This window comes from Trachemys scripta, chromosome 10 (genome assembly GCF_013100865.1).
Source record: "Trachemys scripta elegans isolate TJP31775 chromosome 10, CAS_Tse_1.0, whole genome shotgun sequence".
In the NCBI taxonomy this organism is placed as follows: domain Eukaryota; kingdom Metazoa; phylum Chordata; order Testudines; family Emydidae; genus Trachemys; species Trachemys scripta.
Window position 1 is genome coordinate 51,936,375 of NC_048307.1, and position 19,783 is coordinate 51,956,157.

General features: G+C 41.2%; 1 protein-coding gene across 2 annotated transcripts in view; it reads right to left on the reverse strand.

Annotated features, from left to right (window-relative positions):
- USP3 (ubiquitin specific peptidase 3) overlaps nucleotides 1-19,783 on the reverse strand; it is a 68,654-nt gene that overhangs the window by 41,384 nt on the left and 7,487 nt on the right. Inside the window, exons 1-3 of one of the 2 annotated variants that reach the window (XM_034782766.1) lie at nucleotides 9,715-9,760; nucleotides 8,074-8,193; nucleotides 7,055-7,186 (exon numbers count right to left, since the gene is read on the reverse strand). In XM_034782766.1, the coding sequence (XP_034638657.1) occupies nucleotides 7,055-7,083 (29 nt within the window). In that variant the 5' untranslated portion in view covers nucleotides 7,084-7,186; nucleotides 8,074-8,193; nucleotides 9,715-9,760. Of the gene's footprint in view, nucleotides 1-7,054; nucleotides 7,187-8,073; nucleotides 8,194-9,714; nucleotides 9,776-19,783 lie in introns of those variants that run through there. The other variant, XM_034782765.1, reaches the window with a different exon arrangement.

Sequence of the window (19,783 nt, forward strand, 5' to 3'; positions counted from 1 at the left end):
AAAATGGTTGTCTGCCGTCCGTTGCTTTCATGCAGGGAGGGAGGGAGGGAGGAAGTGAGGCTGTACCCAGAACCACCTGCGACGATGTTTTTTGTCCCATCAGGCACTGGGATCTTAACCCACAATCCCAATGGGCACGGGAGACTGCGGGAACTATGGGATAGCTATGGAATTGCTACCCACAGTGCAACGGTGCAGAAATCGACGCTAGCCCCGGTACTTGGACGCACACCACCGAATTACTGTGCTAGTGTGGCCGCACTCATTTCGACTTTATACAACCCGTTTCTCAAATCCGAATTATCTAAATTCGGATTAATCCCGTAGTGTAGACATACCCTAAGGTGCCACAAGTACTCCTGTTCTTCTTTTTGCGGATACAGACTAACACGGCTGCTACTCTGAAACCTGTCAAATATCTTTGTAAATGTATTCAAGAGTATTTCTTACACACAGCCCCCTCTCTATACATGCGGTGAGAGAAGGAAGGCACATCTACTGGCTTGGGAAATTCCCCTTTAACAAGCTACTCTTACCAGAAAAAGGACTGAACATTACAGCAGGAAGTCACTGCTTTCTAGTGTCCTAAACTGCAGCTAGAAGACATACTAGAAATAAGAGGAGATTTACATCCCATTTTATTTTTCAATGTGTGGAGACTGATGTCTTGGGGGAAAAAACAGAATCTGCTGGAAAACAAAATCCTTTACACCCAAATATTTACATATAATGTTCCTTCTAAGTATTTTTATATGTTCTCCAAAATGTGGGATATTTACGAAGTGTCTAATCTCTCAGGCTGCAAAGGTAGCTTCAGTAATGGCACTGCTATTTTTTCAGCTATCACAGTCCTACCAGCGTGTAAACAGCCGAGAGTCTGAGACTAATTGCAGGAAACTATTTGATCTAGTTTTAAACAAGGACAAGTGTAGAGTCCTGCACTTAAGACGAAAGAATCCCATGCACTGCTACAGACTAGGGACGAGTGGCTAGGCAGCAGTTCTGCAGAAAAGGACCTAGGGGTTACAGTGGACAAGAAGCTGGATATGAGTCAACAGTGTGCCGTTGTTGCCAAGAAGGCTAACGGCATTTTGGGCTGTATAAGTAGGAGCATTGCTAGCAGATCAAGGGATGTGATCATTCCCCTCTATTCGGCATCGGTGAGGTCTCATCTCGAGTACTGTGTCCAGTTTTGGGCCCTACACTAAAAGAAGGATGTGGAAAAACTGGAAAGAGTCCAGCGGAGGGTAACAAAAATGATTAGGGGGCTAGAGCACATGATTTATGAGGAGAGGCTGAGGGAACTGGGATTATTTAGTCTGCAGAAGAGAAGAATGAGGGGGGATTTTGATAGCTGCTTTCAACTACCTGAAAGGGGGTTCCAAAGAGGATGGATCTAGACTGTTCTCAGTGGTAGCAGATGACAGAACAAGGAGTAATGGTCTCAAGTTGCAGTGGGGGAGGCTTAGGTTGGATATTAGGAAAAGCTTTTTCACTAGGAGGGTGGTGAAGCATTGGAATGGGTTACCTAGAGAGGTGGTGGAATCTCCTTCCTTAGAGGTTTTTAAGGCCCGGCTTGACAAAGCCCTGGCTGGGATGATTTAGTTCGGGATTGGTCCTGCTTTGAGCAGGCAGTTGGACTAGATGACCTCCTGAGGTCCCTTCCAACCCTGATATTCTATGATTCTACATCGAGGTTATGTGCAAACTACAAATAAAATTTAGAATACCTTAGCTATGCATGTCAATACTAGGGTATGACATTCCAGTGCACAGTCCAGACCAGCGACATTCTATGTCACCCTTGCCTGCAACCTGGGGAATCTCACGTTTTGCTGCTGTAGCTCCCAACCTGGGCCCCTCACAAACAGCATGCAGGTCACTCCCCGAGTGTCTGTGTATAGCTGCAGCCTGCCAGCCACCCTCCAGTCATACACTGGTTTCCACCAGCTTTGGTTACCACTTGCAAGGTGACCCCAACACACTCCCAGTCCAAATTTTTCCCCCCAGAATGGGTATTCTGCACTGTCCAGCCCTCTCCTGGACAGCTCAGATATTTCTGGTCCATTGCCCCTCTAAGGGGATCAACATCCAATAGTTTGCTACTTTAAATGGAGTTACCCACACAATTCAATTTAAAACACAACACTGGGTTAGTTTTGATTAAAGACAAAAACAAGTTTATTTAACTGCAAAGGTTTTAAGTGAGTACAAGTATAAGCCATTGAAGTCAGAAATGGTTACAAGAAAAATATGTTTCCTTAGTACTAAAACTTAAACTAGACTTGGTTCAAGGTGAAATCCCTTACCCCATGTTTCCAGTAACACTGCTGAACAAAGTCTCAGGCCAGGATCTGCTCCTAAGTCCAAAGGCTGTTTTCTTTTGTCTTTAGGTGAAAGAGAGAAAGATGGATAGGGAGGACCACCCTGGGGTGTTTTTGCCCCTCACTTTTATAGTCTCCCTTTTCCTGAGGGTTACCCCTAGATAAAGTTTGTCTCTGTCCTCACAACATGAATAAAGAGTCTCAGGGGGAAAGAGGTTTCAAGCTGTTTGCTAAGATACAGATCTGTTTGTTCCTGCCCTCCTCCCTTGCCAAAGAATGGCCACTTGTTAGGCGATTGCCCATCAACGTTCCTGACACCTGGCTAGAGGCATCAGCTAGTCCTTTGTCTTTGAGAAACTGGTTTACCCAGACTTGTCTGGTAAACACATTTCAGACCTAATTTCAGCTTATGTTTATAACTTTACTACATACATTTCATGATAATATTCACCAGTGAGGAGTTCGTTTTCTGATATGTCACAAGGCATATTTTATACAAAGATTATTACAATAGGTGTGCAGAGCAGGGGTCGTCAACCTCTGGCACGTGGCTCGCCAGGATAAGCACCCTGGCGGGCCAGGCCAGTTTGTTTACCTTCTGCGTCCGCGGGTTCGGCCGATCGCGGCTCCCACTGGCCGTGGTTTGCCGCTCCAGGCCAATGGCGGCGTCGGGAAGTGGCAGCCAGCACATCCCTCGCCCCTTCCCGCAGACTCTATTGGCCTGGAGCGACGAACCGTGGCCAGTGGGAGCTGCAATAGGCCGAACCTGCAGATGCGGTAGGTAAACAAACTGGCCCGGGTGCTTACCCTGGCAAGCCGCGTGCCAGAAGTTGCCAACCCCTGGTGTAGAGTGAAACCCTAGGTACGCACGCCAGTCTGAGGGACAGAAATGTTCAGGAGCTTTAGGAGTTCCGGAACTGCTGATCCAAATCTTAATTTTTGTATGATTACAAATATCCTTGTCCCTATTGTGTGTACGTCTATGGCACTTCCTAAAAGCTGACGAGATGATGTGCCCTCTGGTCAGCGGAGAGCCTTCCTGCAGGCTAAATGGGGGCTTGTGACATAGTAGTGAAATGAAAGCTCTCTTTGCTACTACACCCAGGGAAACGAAATAGCAAAGTCCGCTTTCAAAAAGCCAGGCAGCCTTCCCCACACACAGCCTTTCAGCTTTAAAGCTCAATGCACAAACTGCAAGGGGGAAACAAACCCTTTGTGCCCACGGATTTAAGAGTCAGAAGTAAAATATCAAGATTTTATTTTGTTATTCTGACTTCTGAATACTAGTGGCTAGCCACACTGTTTGCATGACACACCAACATTAATCCTAAACGGATGCTCACTTGAAAGGCACAGTGTCACCTAAATGTGATTTCCATTATACTGTCTACGTTTATAAAAAGAACAGGAGTACTTGTGGCACCTTAGAGACTAACAAATTTATTAGCACATAAGCTTTCGTGGGCTACAGCCCACTTCTTCGGATGCATATAGAATGGAACATATATTGAGGAGATATATATACACACATACAGAGAACATGAACAGGTGGGAGTTGTCTTACCAACTCTGAGAGGCCAATTAAGAGAAAAAAAGAAAAAAAAAAAAACTTTTGAACTTTTTCTTCTCTCTCACTTAACTGGCCTCTCAGAGTTGGCAAGACAACTCCCACCTGTTCATGCTCTCTGTATGTGTGTGTAAATATATCTCCTCAATATATGTTCCATTCTATATGCATCTGTAGAAGTGGGCTGTAGCCCACGAAAGCTTATGCTCTAATAAATTTGTTAGTCTCTAAGGTGCCACAAGTATTCCTGTTCTTTTTGCGGATACAGACTAACACGGCTGCTAATCTGAAACCTACATTTATAAAGCCACTGAGTAACATTTTAAAAAGCGTTATATTGCAGTAGTTAATCACAACTGGATTCCACCTAACAGTTTATGTAAACTGGTAAGCTTTAGTTGAGCAACAGTCATTGTTCTACAGACTGAAGTAAATAGTTACAGGAGCATAGAGAAATCTGAATAGTGTCAGCCTGAGTCTAGTCCAATTTTTCTCTCTTCCATGAGCACCACACAACAAAATATAAATTGGAATTGATCACAAGTATTTTGAAGTAAAGACTGTATAGAACTAGAACTGATGCACTGTGAATTTCTGTACTGGATGCTGGTTCTCGCCCACATGTTCCAGGAGATTTACAAAATAAAATGCTGACCACGCTGAATGGCCTATGGAATCAGTTTTGATAATGTCCCTAGAAAGACACCTGCATTAGACCAGACGCTGCTATCCTTTTCCGAATGCTAGAGTGAAAGCAACGAGGCCTTTTGGTGAAAGCAGAAGAATTCTGCTTCTGTAACATGTCCAGCTTTGCATAACTTTGCACAAAACGCCACCTTCATTTCCTAGTGAATTATAGTGCAATAGTAATTCCCCGGGGCAAAACATTTAGTTTAATTCCAATTCATCCATAATATGACTCAAATCTTTTACTCAGTTTACTGCGGAAGAAGCTTTGCATGCTGCTTTGTTTCTCTTTTACTACTGATGCAAGTATCCTATCACACTTCACTGAGCCTCAGTAAGCCTGAGCTCATAAGTAGCTTGTAAATGTATTTCATTTTAGAAACGGACTCCGTAAAACACTACCTCAGGTACCTTTCTCACAAGGAGGGCTGCACCACTTTCATAGTTCTGTGTTTGGAGATCACATTATATAATCTCACAATTTCCTTTATCAGCTCTGAGCTTAAGGCCTTTTGTTTAGGAAAATGAAATATTCAGACAGCTTCACTCTGAGATTTCATTGAAACTTCACAGTGAGATCAGATATGCAGTTCATAAAGTCTCAGCATATTTTGACAGATTATATAGACAATAAAACAGTCCTGCAAAACAGCACCTGAAATATCTGTTTTCAAACCTGTTGCGCAATTAAAAGATATAGCAAACATTCCAAATATTATCCAGATCAAATTCCTATCCACATGCTTACTTTGATGATGAGCAGAGTACAGAATATGTAATGCCAAGAACTTCATTGCAACATTAAGACTGACATGTTAACAGTGTAAATCAGGAAATGTAGACTTAATCTTCACACAGCAACCCCAACTCTGCTGCTTTGTGCATATACAATAGGGTTTTTCAATACATTATCACACTGGGCCATATGCTCTTCATTTGGCAGAGAAATAAAATATAAATGGAAGTAAACTCCACCTAAGACTGTTAAAACTGCGTTCTCCTCTGCCTATCAATTCATATAAAGCATTTGGTATTGCTGCATGTATTACATAAGCCTTAACTCTTAATTTTCTGACTTGCACTAAACCAGGTGTAGGCAACCTATGGCAAGCGTGCCGAAGGTGGCACATGAGCCGATTTTCAGTTGCACTCACACTGCCCGGGTCCTGGCCACCAGTCCGGGGGGGCTCTGCATTTTAATTTAGTTTTAAATGAAGCTTCTTAAACATTTTTAAAACCTTATTTACTTTTCATACAACAATAGTTTAGTTATATATTATAGACTTATAGAAAGACACCTTCTAAAAACGTTAAAATGTATTACTGGCATGCGAAACCTTAAATTAGAGTGAATAAATGAAGACTCGGCACACCACTTTGGAAAGGTTGCTGACCCCTGCACTAAACAATTTCTCTTGGCTGAGACCACTTAATACAGGGTTCACTGAGGACATTTAATATGGAACCATTCCTTCTTACAGCAGGACACCTGAGGCATCAGAGCATGGATATTAAGTCACCTGCCCAAAATTTCATCTTATTCAGAGGAGGAGATCTGTCCTGTAGAGTTATGAGAACATCACATTCAGAACTACACAGCTATTTAAATCCCATTCTGCCTTTCCCATTGAGCAATAACATATGTAGCAACAATGCTGAATCCGAGAGGAAAAAAACAACAGATGCAGTCAACAATTCTGCGTGGGGTGGAGAAGGGAGAAAGATGGTGAGCATCACTTCCACAACACCACTACCTGCCTTTGCTGTCTGTTTGCTCAGTTTACAGGGCTATTGCTAGCAGAGCAAACTCAGCCAGGGCTGCGTTCTGCTTCTTATATCCCCATTTATAAAGATTCTGCTATTTGAATTTGGTTGACAGTTTGATTTCGCACGCAAGTAGGTTCTAGCTCCCTCTCTCATAGCTGTATTGCTCTGCAAAACTTCCATCAGGAAAAACTAGTTTTTCCACCAGAAAGTCAGCAGAGAAGATGACACAAAGGCACACACACAGGAAGCAGATCCGTTGGGCAAGAATTTGCCATTTTTACTTAATCACTCACTCCTCTGACCATAATCACACTTGAACCATTTGTAAATGTTTATTCTCTGCAAGACTGGCTAGTTCTATGAAATGAGGAACTGGAATGGACTGGTACTCTTATTTGCATTCCAAAGATACGCTCTATACGCAAAAATTGCCACAACTAAACAAATCCACATTATACACATTTAAAAACCTCCTGTATGTCACTTGTAACATAGGAATCTAGCTTTAATTACAGATCTAAAATACATCTCAAAGCAGAGAGAGCTTTCACATACTGTTTCTATTTCAAAACAGCAAAGGCTGAGGATATGTATACTATGACTTTAAAAAATATATAATGTTTCTCTATGTTCCAAATGGGTTACTAATACCTGCACATCAGAATATATAACAATGTCATGAACTGACATGCTGCAAATATTTACTTACCAATATGTACTGTAACTACTGCAATCCATGCACACAGTATGCTGAACTTTCTCTTGCTTTTCTGTTTTCTTATGATTGGTTAAAGGAATCTGTGCATCTTCATAATGTTTCTTTGCATGGCCATTCACATATCTTAAAGAAAGAAGAGACCACAAAAAAACTCTTCATATTTTAAACAGTTATTTAACCAAAGCTTAAGGGAAAAGATATAGTAGTCTTAAAAAAAAAAAAAAAAAAAAAAAAGTACTCCCAAATGCAGCTGTTAGTGTGTTAAATATGCAAGTCACCTCTATGAAAAAAAATATTTAAGACTTTGCAATTATAAACGCTGGCTAAGCTCCTTTTAAAATCTCTCCTCCTCGCCCCCCAACTCTCAAGCGCGCGCGCGCGCGCACACACACACACACACACACACCCCCTCCCACCCACCACTGGTCTCTAAGCCAACCCCTGCAGATGAGTCTCTTATGACCTGCCACATATTTGTATCAGGAAAAGAATGTTAGCTCTCCTTGTCCACATTAAGACATCAGCATTTAGTTTATCCCTCTCCGCCCCAGTACGCTTTTCCTACAGCCTGGCTCTTTTTCCTTCCAGTGCTCACCATGTCTGCAATTGCTTTAACTGAACACTAACTTCTACATACAAGCTTCAGTGCTCTGCGGACAGTGATTTAAAACTGAAGCACTTGTATTTTATTGTGAAGTCCATGAATTTGGGAGGCACTGGGCCTGAGGTCATGTAATGAAGAGCAATTTAAAAGTCTGTAGAACCCTTCATATACAAAAAGCATACCAGGTGAAAAGGTGATCATTTTCACTCCCAAAATTTGAGGTGCTCCCATTAATCTAAGGCTGTCCGACAATAGGGAAAAAAAGTTTTTAATTTGGAAATGCAAGAGATACTTTTGTTGCATTGTAATTCTTCTCTCCTCCCCAAATCTAGGTGAGAAAACAATGTGGCACTTCAAGTGAAGATATGGGTGGCTCTATTTTCTCTTTTTGTATTTTAAATGTTACCTGAACAAAAGATCCTGCTGGTTCCCTACATCCTAGAGATTTCCAGACCACAATGATGGTGCTTTCTCATTCAAAGATGTTTAATTCCTGGGTTGACAGCAGTTTTAAGATCTAACATAACTGAGTAAAAATTTAATTCAAATCCTATTAACTACATATAACAAAGGTTTGGTAACAACAGTAAAAACCACACAGAATGAGTAAAATATTCCAAGTTATGGATTTCAGCCTTTGATCATTCACATAATATGGTGCTGTTTCCCATCTCCCTCCCTCCAAGCTATTAACTTTTGAAATACAGGAAAATCAAAGAGGTTTTTTTGTGCTGAAGCTTTTGATATGAAAGAAATTATTCAAGTAGTTACCATATTCTTACCTCTACAGCAGTGTTTCCCAAACTTGGGACGCCGCTTATGTAGGGAAAGCCCCTGGTGGACAGGGCCACTTTGTTTACCTGCTGTGTCCAGGTTCGCTGCTCCAAGCCAATGGGAGCTGCTGGAAGCAGCGCGGGCCGAGGGACGTACTGACCACCACTTCCAGCAGCTCCCATTGGCCTGGAGCAGCGAACCGCAGCCAGTGAGAGCTGCGATCGGCCGGACCTGCGGACACAGCAGGTAAACAAAGGCCGCCAGGGGCTTTCCCTACACAAGCGGCATCCCAAGTTTGGGACACACTGCTCTACAGGAACAGGCAGTTAAAGTAAAGTGAAAATAGAATGTACTGGGATCTAAGAGAGAAACTCACTAAGCTTAATGGTGGTTTTCCAGGACAAAAACCTGGCAGTGCATGTGGTAGACCTCAGTTTAAGTGTTTTTATTTCCCATAGTCTTTGTCTGAATGTGACAACCAGCTAGACTAACCTCAGACATGTACATCTCAAAACACATTTACCAGCCAATTTCTACTAGGTCTTTTGAAGTGTGAATTATCATCTCAACCACTACATTGTTGTATGTACATATTTCTATGTATTTCAATGTACACCAAAATCAGATAAAGACACACCTGCACCAGCTGCTGTCAATATAGCCATGGGAAACTCTTTTATTCTAAGGTACCCTGAAAACACATTTAAGATCTTTTCAGTTTAAACTGGATACTTGCTATCTCACAAAACCAGCTGGGCAAGATTTTGATTTAGAGAATACCAAGAAATACCTATTTGTTTTTAATCTGCTACAGCAGAAGCAGCTTTATTTTGACTCAATCTACTAATCAGTCAATGCAGTAAATTCCTTTTGTAAATATAAAAGTGTTTCAAATATTATGGAGGTCTTTACAAGAAAAAAATGCAGTTCCACTGCCACTGTGTCTTCTGCTTGAAACAGTTCCATTGACACACCATATTAATTGGTGCTGCAACATTAATAAGCTATTTTTGCTTTTAAATAAAAAGAAAAATACCTCATCACGCACGTATGGAAAGTAGAGAGGCGTGTTCAGCATACGTGTATAAATCGCTGAACTGCAATAGCTCCTTTGACACTATAGTCCGGTGTGGAGGAACAATGGAACAGGGACATTCAGACATCCTTTGGAGGGAGATTGTTTTAAATAGAACAAGAAGCAGAGGGAAGGTGATGAAAAGAGTATTAAAAAGGGGGGTTAAGTAATTTCCAAATCAATATGTGCTGTACCTACCTTCCACAATGGACACTTGAACAAGTCAGACAAACCCAGGGACTTTTATTGGATCGGCACACTATTAAACAAAAAGAAAGTCAAGTGAATTGGCTGTGATATTACAGTTATAGAATCCATCTTGTGAGATGGAACTAGCTCTCCTCTGGCTCCATTTTGATTGTATGGTTATATAAAATATCAAAATAGTCATGTTAATCTAGAGTAGGGACTGCAGGAGAGGTGGCTGATACCAAGGCATGTTAGTCTTCCTTCATTTTTAATTTCAGGCACAGGCATTTACCTACTGTTCATATTGTTAAGGATCACATTTTTGCTTCTGCACATTCAGCTCTTGTACTATATTAGTGACAAATCTCAGACTCAGAACAGTTAGTAAATTTACTCTTCATTATATCTGCAAATATGTTGAATATTGAAATGCAGTTTTCCTTGTAGGGGAGAAAAGTTTTAGCCCTAAAATTTTACCAACCTTTAAAGGGAGCACTGGGCCAAAACAGACATAATTTACAATAAAACTCCTAACTCCATCCTAGATTTAGAACTCCAAGAATTTAAATAACTGACTTTTCACCATTAATAGTGCCTTTCCTTTTTTAACTTCAGTCAGGTAGGAAAATAAAAGTAGACAGGGCAGTTTCACTTCTTAAGAGAATGTTCCATTTTCTGATTCATAAGCAAAATGCTGTTGTGTGGTAAATTCACAACTCCTCACAGGAATATTTAAATGTAAAATCTCCAATATATTCACTATGGAAAAAACCACTCCTATTCATATATTGTAAAACTTATTTTAAAGAATCTACAGTATTTGATAGTGACTATTTCAAATTGTTCTCTCATAGACTCAGACCAGTGGTCCCCAAACTGTGGGGCGCGCCACCTTAGGGGAGCACAGTGGAACATCCAGGGGGCCATGGCAGGCCTGGACCAGCCCCCTCGGGGGGCAGAGAGGGAAAGCCACACATCTCCACTCTTGGCCCCAGTTCTGCTCCGGTCCCGGTCCCAGCCCCAGCCCCAGCCGCCCAGACACTAAAAGTGTGGCTCCCTCTCCCCGTCCTGCCCCACTCACCCTATACCCCACCCCGGCTCCTGGGGGTGTGTGAACTGGGTAAGAAGTGGGCAGAATTGAAAAAGTTTGGGGACCACTGACTCAGACTTAAGGTCAGAAGGGGCCATCTGGATGATCTAGCTGACCTCCTGCACATTGCAGGCCACAGAACCTCACCCACCTGCTCGTGTAATAGACCCCTAACATTTGGCTGAGATACTGAAGTCCTCAAACCATGGTTTAAAGACTTCAAATTACAGAGACTCCACCATTTACACTAGTTTAAACCTGCGATTGACCCGTGCCCCATGCTGCAGAGGAAGGTAAAAGTCGTTTGAGTGGTATGGTGGAGGAAAGCCAGCAAGATTCATTTTTAAATATACTATTGTTACTAAGGCCTGGTCTACACTTAAAACTTAGATGGACCTAGCTATGTCTCTCCAGGCTATGAACATTTTTCACTCTGAGTGCTGTGGTTACATCAACCTAACCTCCTACCCACCTCCCAGTGTAGATGCAGATGTTGTGCCGCTGTAGAAGTGTAGTGTAGATGCAACCTACATTTTCACTTTTTTTGGTTTTGTTTTAAAAAACAACTGTTTACATAATTTTTGTGACTCTACAGTGGAAGATTTCACATCCCATTTCTAAAGTTGTACTGATCCCATAGATGATACTGGTACACAACAGATAGGACCGAATGAGGCAGGACTGTGTTGGTTTGTATTTCAAATTAAAAAATAAATGGGAATGAAAAAGTGTTTGTCAAGTGAAAAAGAACAAGACCGGTCCTTATAAAAGCACAGGCTCATGACAAATCCCTCCTCAGTCCATGTAAATTATAAAACCTCAACAATTGCGCCCCTCAAATAGAAGAACCCATTTAGGTTGGTAGAGGATAGTTGTACCAGAGGGGGGCTGCTTTGTGCAGTTGACAAAACATAGCACTGAGGGTGAGGAAACAGATTCTCTACTGCTTGGCAATTCCTGCAACACATTTGTTGGAAGAGTTAGGCTATCCTCCAACTTTCAAAGCAAAGAGCTACAGATCTAGCTGGATGTCAAAGTAGACTTGACTCACTGGGATTCTTAAAGTCATAGAAAGTACCATATATTCAAGAGAAGGGGGGAAAAGAGAAACAATTATTTGGGCTATTTTGCTCATGCCTGTATTCACTGTTGCCATTGGCTTTTTTGAATGCTACTTTAAAAATATAGGGAACAAAAGCATTTTGCAAAAATGCATCTAGAAGAGAGCTACGTCCTACAAACAGCTTAAGACATTTTAATTAAGCAAAAAGCTTAATAGTAGTAGTCACCTCCCTCAGTCATTAGACAAGCTCAGGAACCTTGGCTGCTCTTGAACTTAAGTGCCCACTACAGCAGTTACCAACTGAGCCGTTTTGCTGTATTTTTAGAATGGCCTTAAGTGTTTAGAAAAAGATGTTAATATCTGAAAGAGGGGAAAATAAATCTGTGCTGCTACAATGCTGCCTCAAATAGTGAGTCATTTGCCATTGTACATTACCATCAGCTTGCTTGGAAGTGTTGAAACTATACATTCGATCACATAACGGAGGGAAAATTCTGTCTTCTACAGTGTAATCGCTGCAAGTGAAACTTGAATTCTAGTTAATTATTTATATAGCACCCAAAGCAATCAAAGGACTTTACAAACAAAAAAGGAGCAATGGACCCTTCCCCAAAAAGTAAACAATCTAACACCAAATGTACAGACTCATTCCAGTGAGTTTCACACTGAAATCCTCTGTAGTTAAGACCATTCAGAAGAAGAGTTCAAATAGTGTAGGTTTCTTCCAGTTTCTGTGTCCCATCCTGATGAGTAACACTTATCAAACCTTAGTCATTCTGTTCTATGCAGGCTGATGGGTGCATTCTCATCAAGGGTCCCTCCCTGCCTCACCCTCGTGTTCTTTCTTGTGTGAGCACTTATGGATCTTGTAAGATATGTTATTTCACACAGCTCTCCAGAGTATTCCAATGAAACAAGAACAGCAGAGACAAAAGACCCTACTTCCTTATAGCATAGAGTTGTGGGCTTTGACTATAGAAAATTTCAGTGTGTGTGCTGCATACAAACAAAGCCCCAAATTAATAGTTTTGTGGGGGGCATGGATCAGCGTTCATGTTGAGCTCTCCATCAATATCCAGCCCAGCCCAGGCAAGCTAATAATTCAACCAGTGGACCAAAACCTGAGGCACGTTGCACACACACTAAAATAGTTTTGTTTAAAGAATCCACTGCATTAACTCATACACACACGGATCAGGAAGAGCAGGAGACAAACAGGAAACAGCCCTTATAAAGTGCCACGTTAAGAACCCCTGTGTGATGCAGTACCCATGGAAGCATTTGGCATATGGCGTTAAGGGTATGTAATGAACTCTAATCGGCTGCCTTGCAAATCACAGAGTAGAAATAACCTAAGCCATGTCTACCACAGACTTTATTTCACAACCTGGATGTGAGGAAACAGCTCCTTAACAATGGAATAAAGATAAAGAAAAAGTTATAAAACATTGGCATAACAAGAGCAACACTCTGGGATGAGTATGAAGTTCAGACAGTAATTAATGAAGTCTAGAAGCTGGTTGAATAGGGACCAAGATTAAGATCGTTGAGCAGTTTCCAATAACTGTTCTTTCATTCTTTATAAAATAGCTTATTAAATCTACACAGGTAAATTTACCAGCACTACTACACAGGTATAATTATACAGCAGTAGTTACACTAATGTGACTCCCCATATGGACACATTTTGTACAGTTTGTGTAAAAATACTTTTTATTTGGAAAAACAGTGGCTTGTTTTCAGTCTTGCTTATGTCAGTACAAGCTAAATCCAAAAAAAAAAGAAGCCACCGCCCTGGTAAAAGAGCATCCATATGGGGGGGGAGAAAGATCAGTGTAACTTTAACAGTATAATTATACCGATATACCTGGTGTAGACAAGACCTTGGGGGGGAGAGGGGGAGACAACAGGACTACAGTACTGAGCTTCCAGGGAAAGTTGCATGTAGAGAATAATGTTAAAAATATTTGGAAGCACAATTAGAATTGCTTTCACTTCCCCTATTTTTTACCCCATTCTGTCTAATAGCGACCCACTGCTCTGTTTTGTTAAGAAAACTGTCCCTACTTCATCTCAGAAGCTTGTCTGTCTGGCACATAAGACGAGTTGGGCAGACTCCAGCAGCAGCCCTTGAGGGGAAAAGGAATAGCGACTCACAGGGAAAAACGTGAAATAGCAGCTGTATTGCGTGATGCATGAGGTCACAGGATAGACTAATCAAGCCTATGAAACCAGGCCAAGATTCTCCTCTACTATCAGTTCTACAAAGACTTGCGGAGATAAAGAGGGAGAAGAAAGAGCTGCAAAACAAAGGCTGGAAAATGATTAATAGTGGTGGGAAAACAAAACTCTTCACTAAAAATGTAAAATTTATACATGAAGTCTTTAATCAGTTTCATTTTGATGGAAATTTTCCATCAAATAGAACTCTGCACTTACGCAGGGCCTTCCATCTGAGGAGCTCAGAGCATGGTATAAAGTACTAGCCACATTTCTCAGAAACAGAGGTCAAGTGACTTGGCCAAGGTCACACTACAAGTAGCTGGCAGAGCTCTGATTAGAGTCCAGGTCTGCTAGCCTCTTACCTTCTTTACTTTGCCTGACTGTACAGTGACAGATAGATCATTTGAATTACTGGTTATTAAAGCCCTTAATGGAGTTGGCTCTGGCAAACCCTGAAGTCCTGCTTCTTGAACCTTGTACTAACAGACATTCTGCTCACACATGCTGTTGAAAAGATCCCATTTCTGCTACTGAAGTCAGAGCTGATTGCACTTTTGCTATGGTGGGCTCAGGTCCGGCTCTAGGCACCAGCGTCTCAAGCATGTGCTTGGGGCGGCACTTTTAAAGGGGCGGCATTCTGGCCCTTTGGGGCAGCACTCCAGCCCTTTCTTTTGCTTTGGCAGCAGCACTCCAGCTTTTTTTTTTTTTTTTTTTTTTGGCTTGGGGCGGCAAAAAACCTGGAGCCGGCCCTGGATGGGCTAAACAGTGTGGCATTCACTACCCTCTGAAACCCATCTCATTTCCTTCCTTCCTACTTCAGTGCCTTACAGCTCTCCCCTCCCCAAATGGATTTTAGAACAGCTGCTGACTCCATACTGATTATCTTTTCTTCCAATCTCTTTCCTTTTAACCTTCATTTGTTTCTATACTTAATTGGGTTCATGATTATTTTCCAATCTATTTCCAGCACCCTGAGGGATTTATATATAAATATTACTACTTGTTCTGGATTTTATTGATGCCAATAAGTATTTTATTAATTCATATGTTGCCGTAGTTTCCCTTGACTGGCACTCTTGAAAAGAGTGTGCACCTACAAAAAGGGAGACTACCTCAGGCAACTGGAGTAGCTACAACCATACAGGGAAGCAATGAGTACTAATATTTACACTCATGCTAAAGTCAGAGGGACAGAAGTGTCCCAAAAACACCTCCAAGCAGAATGCTACAATTTTACAGAATTAATCTTCTAAATTTAGTGAAGGCTTCCAGGATTTAAAAAGCCAAGATACCCACCCAAATGACTTATTTTTGACTATATACACATCTTAAAATGAGTATCTGTTTTGAATTTAACAAATTGGACGCTATCAACTCTGGTTGAGCAATTGTAATGAAAGCTGTTTTGCATGAGTAAGAGAAAGGGGAAAAGTGTTATGAGGAAATTTTCAAAGTGCTGGGTAGGAATTTAGCCACAAACCCCACCCTAAACAACTTGACTAGGAGTTGGCAAGTTAAACATTATGTGCTGCTTTAAAAATGTAAGGGTAAAAGTCATTTTCTAGGTCTCATGCAATAGCTTGATGTCGCAATATTTGAGTTATAAATACTATGGGGATGTTCATAGGTTTCTGCCAGCCCAGACCCAGCTGCACAAAGCAGGCCTAAAGCAGAGTAAGTATGACTGCATGTTGTTTGTGAAGAGTTTCTAATCTGCAAAAGTAATTCAGCATCAATATTTATGTAAAACTCAAAGAGGAAGTGTACTGGGAAAATTTGCAATTTAATAATGGTTACTTGGTCATCCCTGGTATAAACTAAATCAGTGGTTCTCAAACTTTCTTTTTTCCACGGACCACTTGAAAATTGCTGAGGGTCTTGGCGTATCACTTAATGATCTTTCCAAATGTTGTTTGTACCATTAGCTAACTATTGTAAAGCACTTTGGATAAAAGCGCTATATTAAAAAAAAATGTTTTTTGTTCTACAAATAAAAGCACACAACTTATATTTTAATATCAGTAGTCTTACCTTTCTAATGAGATGGATGTGCCCTCTCTCCCCCGCCGCAGCAGCCCCCAAGCTGGGGCTGGGAAGGAGTGGGGGTCTCTCCCCTGCCACCAGCAGCCACAGAGCTGAGGCTGGGAACAAGGGCCATCTCTCCCCGACAGCTGCAACCCTGGAGCTGGGGAAAGTCGCCTCTTTCTCTGGCCGCCACAGCCCTGCATATCTCAAATTCCCCCCACTCCCACTTCTCACCCTACTGCCCCCTCCCACCTACCCCCTATCTCTGCCCCCCCCCCCAAGGCCACCACCTCACCTTACACGTGCATCTTCTCCAGGGTCCAGGCACCTAATTAGTGGAGCTGTGCAGGCATGACTCCACTAATTAGGTGGGTGGCCCTTCATTTTTTTGTGTGCAGCCGCCAAGGCATGCACCATAGAGGGAACTATCCGCTGACCACCTGAATGGAGCTTGCAGACCAATGGTGGGCCACAAACCACAGTTTGAGAACCTCTGAACTAAATCATCTGCGAAAGAAAAAGAAAAGGAAAAAAAAAAAGGGGGGGGGGGGGGGATTGCTCATTTCTGATGCCTCAAGAAAGCCAGAAGAGGTTGGGGTTTTGGTTTGGTATTTTCCTTTTAATTTCCCTGCTTATTACGCTTATCAGAAATTCAAGTCTCATCTACATATTGTTCCTGTAAGACCCTTTGGACAACCAATGAACTAGTAAGAGGATATCACAGATACTATTTACAGTGTCAGTCCTGCAGTAAGCATCACTGCAGATGGATCCCTGCACCTTTGCAGAACCTTCCATGTGAACCTAAACTATGATGTCGTCTTACCAGTGCCCCAACGGGGATCTGCATGGGCACGAATCAAGCCTCCCCTAAGCTCCCTGCAGGATCTGGGGCCAAGGGGAAATCTGACTGATAGGAAGTGATTTTTAATTAGACTGTTTAAAATGTTTTGTTAACACCCATTTACCAGGGAAAGGAGAAGAGAAGGAAGGAAGGCAAATTAATGTCTCAACTGTCAAAGGAATATTTTTCCAAGGAATCTAGTTTCTCAGAGTTTAACACCCTGTACAAAAATGAGTTAACTGTTCTTTTAATGGCACATGCTCTCACGTGACAAAGAGATGCATAAGAATAAATTGTTATTTATATCAAGTCTCTGGCTGGTTGAGACTTCACTTAAAATTACAGATTGTGAATGAGGTTTTCAGAATTACAGTAACACTCCCACCCTCACCATAAACCTGCGAAAAAGTCAGTCTCATTTTTTCTGCCATCTGCCTTAAGCATCAAAAGCAAAGCAAAGCAATGATGAAGTCAGAAAAAGAGCTGGGGCCACATTTTGTTTTCCTGCTTTCACTATACTCATGCAGACACTAATACACAATTGTACATTTGCAGTATGTCCTGATATTTGCTACTTGTCACTGTAAGTAAAAGCAATGCTTAGTGTAATGCAAGAACTTTCCTGACTGGCCTAAGTCAACTGATTTTGAAAACATCAAACTGAGCATAGACCTGCCAAATAACTGCTGAATAAGAATTCAAAAGTAACATGATGGGAAGTAAACACTCATTCCCCAAGAATAAATAAAATAAGGTAATTAAAGTACTAGAAACATGCTAGCATTGAAACATGCTCATCAGAGAACAAAAGATTAATTTCTCCTGTTACAATCCACTTCGTAAATTGCATTCAACTGTGCTGGCTGCAGCCCTGATATTTTGTGATTACGTAAGCAATTGAAAAACCTGGTAATAGAAAGATACAGCAAGGTCCATATTTGTTTGTATTCTTTAAACAGATACTGGACGAGCAGACACTCAGGTAGGGGGGAAAAAAACTGTAATTACGCTATAACTTCTAACTCGGGCTAAACAGAGATACTAGTTCCTGAGGAAGTGGTTAAACAAAGAATAGAGAACCAGGCCAAACAAAAATTAGACACTGCTAAAACTATGGCAGTCAGTCAATTCTGGCTTTTTTGTCAGGGGCTGTGGAGAAAAAAAGGTCACTAACATTACACAAGGATGCTTCTTTAATAATAGCGACAAGATTAGTTTTCAGTTTGCAGAAATGCCATATTTTTAGGCAATTCATTAGATTTCTAAACAGTATAGTAAGACTTGGCAGGATATTTTAAATCAGAAAATTTCCATACTAGGTTACTCTTTGCACCCCACAAAACATTTCTATCCTTAACTTAAATATATAGTGCTATACATTCCACCAGAAAATAACTAGTGCATTTTCCCCACCATTACTTTAATCTAGCAAACTATATCATATATGATTTTACTTCTAAATCTGTTATTTAATCTCAGCTTCTATCACATTTTGAATGATCAGTATCTGAGGGTTTTGTTGCTGTTTAATTATTACTAGTGCAAACATTTACTTAAATGTAAATGTAACAATTCTTGAAAGTAAAGAGTACATACGTTTACCAAAAAATCAAGCCTTGTCAGGGAGACAAGTATTATACAATACAGAATACAGTAGCACACACCTAAAAGAGATTTTACACCAATATAAAAACAATAAAAACAAGACACACAAATCAGACAGCCAATTTCAGAGAGAAGCCAAGGAAAACCAGAAGAGATTGTATTGCAATTCTCAAGATCCGACCCATCTCTTAAGGAGAGGAATCCTCTGAATCCCCTAGCAGTCTGAGGTCACAATGTATTGGGGGGGGGGGATTCTAACAGCCTATTTATTTCAGACCATCCCCCTCTATTCTGCCGGTCTGACACAAAGGAAGCCATCAAAACATTCTGAATGAACAAGATACAGGAAGAGAGTTTCAAGAGTCCACCAGACTAAAATGTTACTTACCAGCTGAAAGCAGAAAAGTAAGGCTATGTCTACACTACGAACCTTACAGCGGCACAGCTATACCACTGCAGCTACACCACTGAAAGGTCTCCTGTGCAGCCGCTCTATGCCCACCCCCAACAAGCAGCGGTAACTATGTCAGCAGCTGTCCACACCGGCACTTTTATCGGTGCAACTTATGTCCATCAGGGTGGTGCTTTTTCACACCCCTGCCAAAATTTTAATGACAAAAGTGCTAGTGTAGACAAAGCCTAAGTATCCAGAGTTATCATTAGCCATCTAAGTCCCAGTTCCTGCAATCTGATCTGCCCGAGCAAACACTTGCACCTACACAAAATTCCAACGGTGTAAATGTGGCTCAGTCCAGGCACAAGGGTCTGTCTGTGCAGATCTAGTGTAGGTGCAGGGCCTCAGAGAGTACTGAGATATTTTACAGGAAACGTAAATCAGTATCAATTTGCAATATTCTAGAAAGATTAGCCACCTTTTGTGAAACTGCCTTATTTAGATAGGTAACCTATCAGTATTTTAACTAGAGCCAAATGGTTAACAAAAAATTTTAAGAGAAATTTCACAGCCATATTTGTAGAAATCCAGATTTAATAGATGGGCTCAAAAGAGAAAAGTTTTAGAAGAGAATTGGTTTTACAAACTATTTAAGACTGCTGAGTGATAAGCGTACTCACCTATCATATCATGTATAAAACAAAAAACAAAATAAAATCCCCACTTACAAGCAAGGAAATTACAAAAGGACACCAAGACTTACGCTGCCCCCATAGTAAGCAAATTATCAATATCAAGTATAAAGTAGTGCATATTCCATTCACAACACAAAAG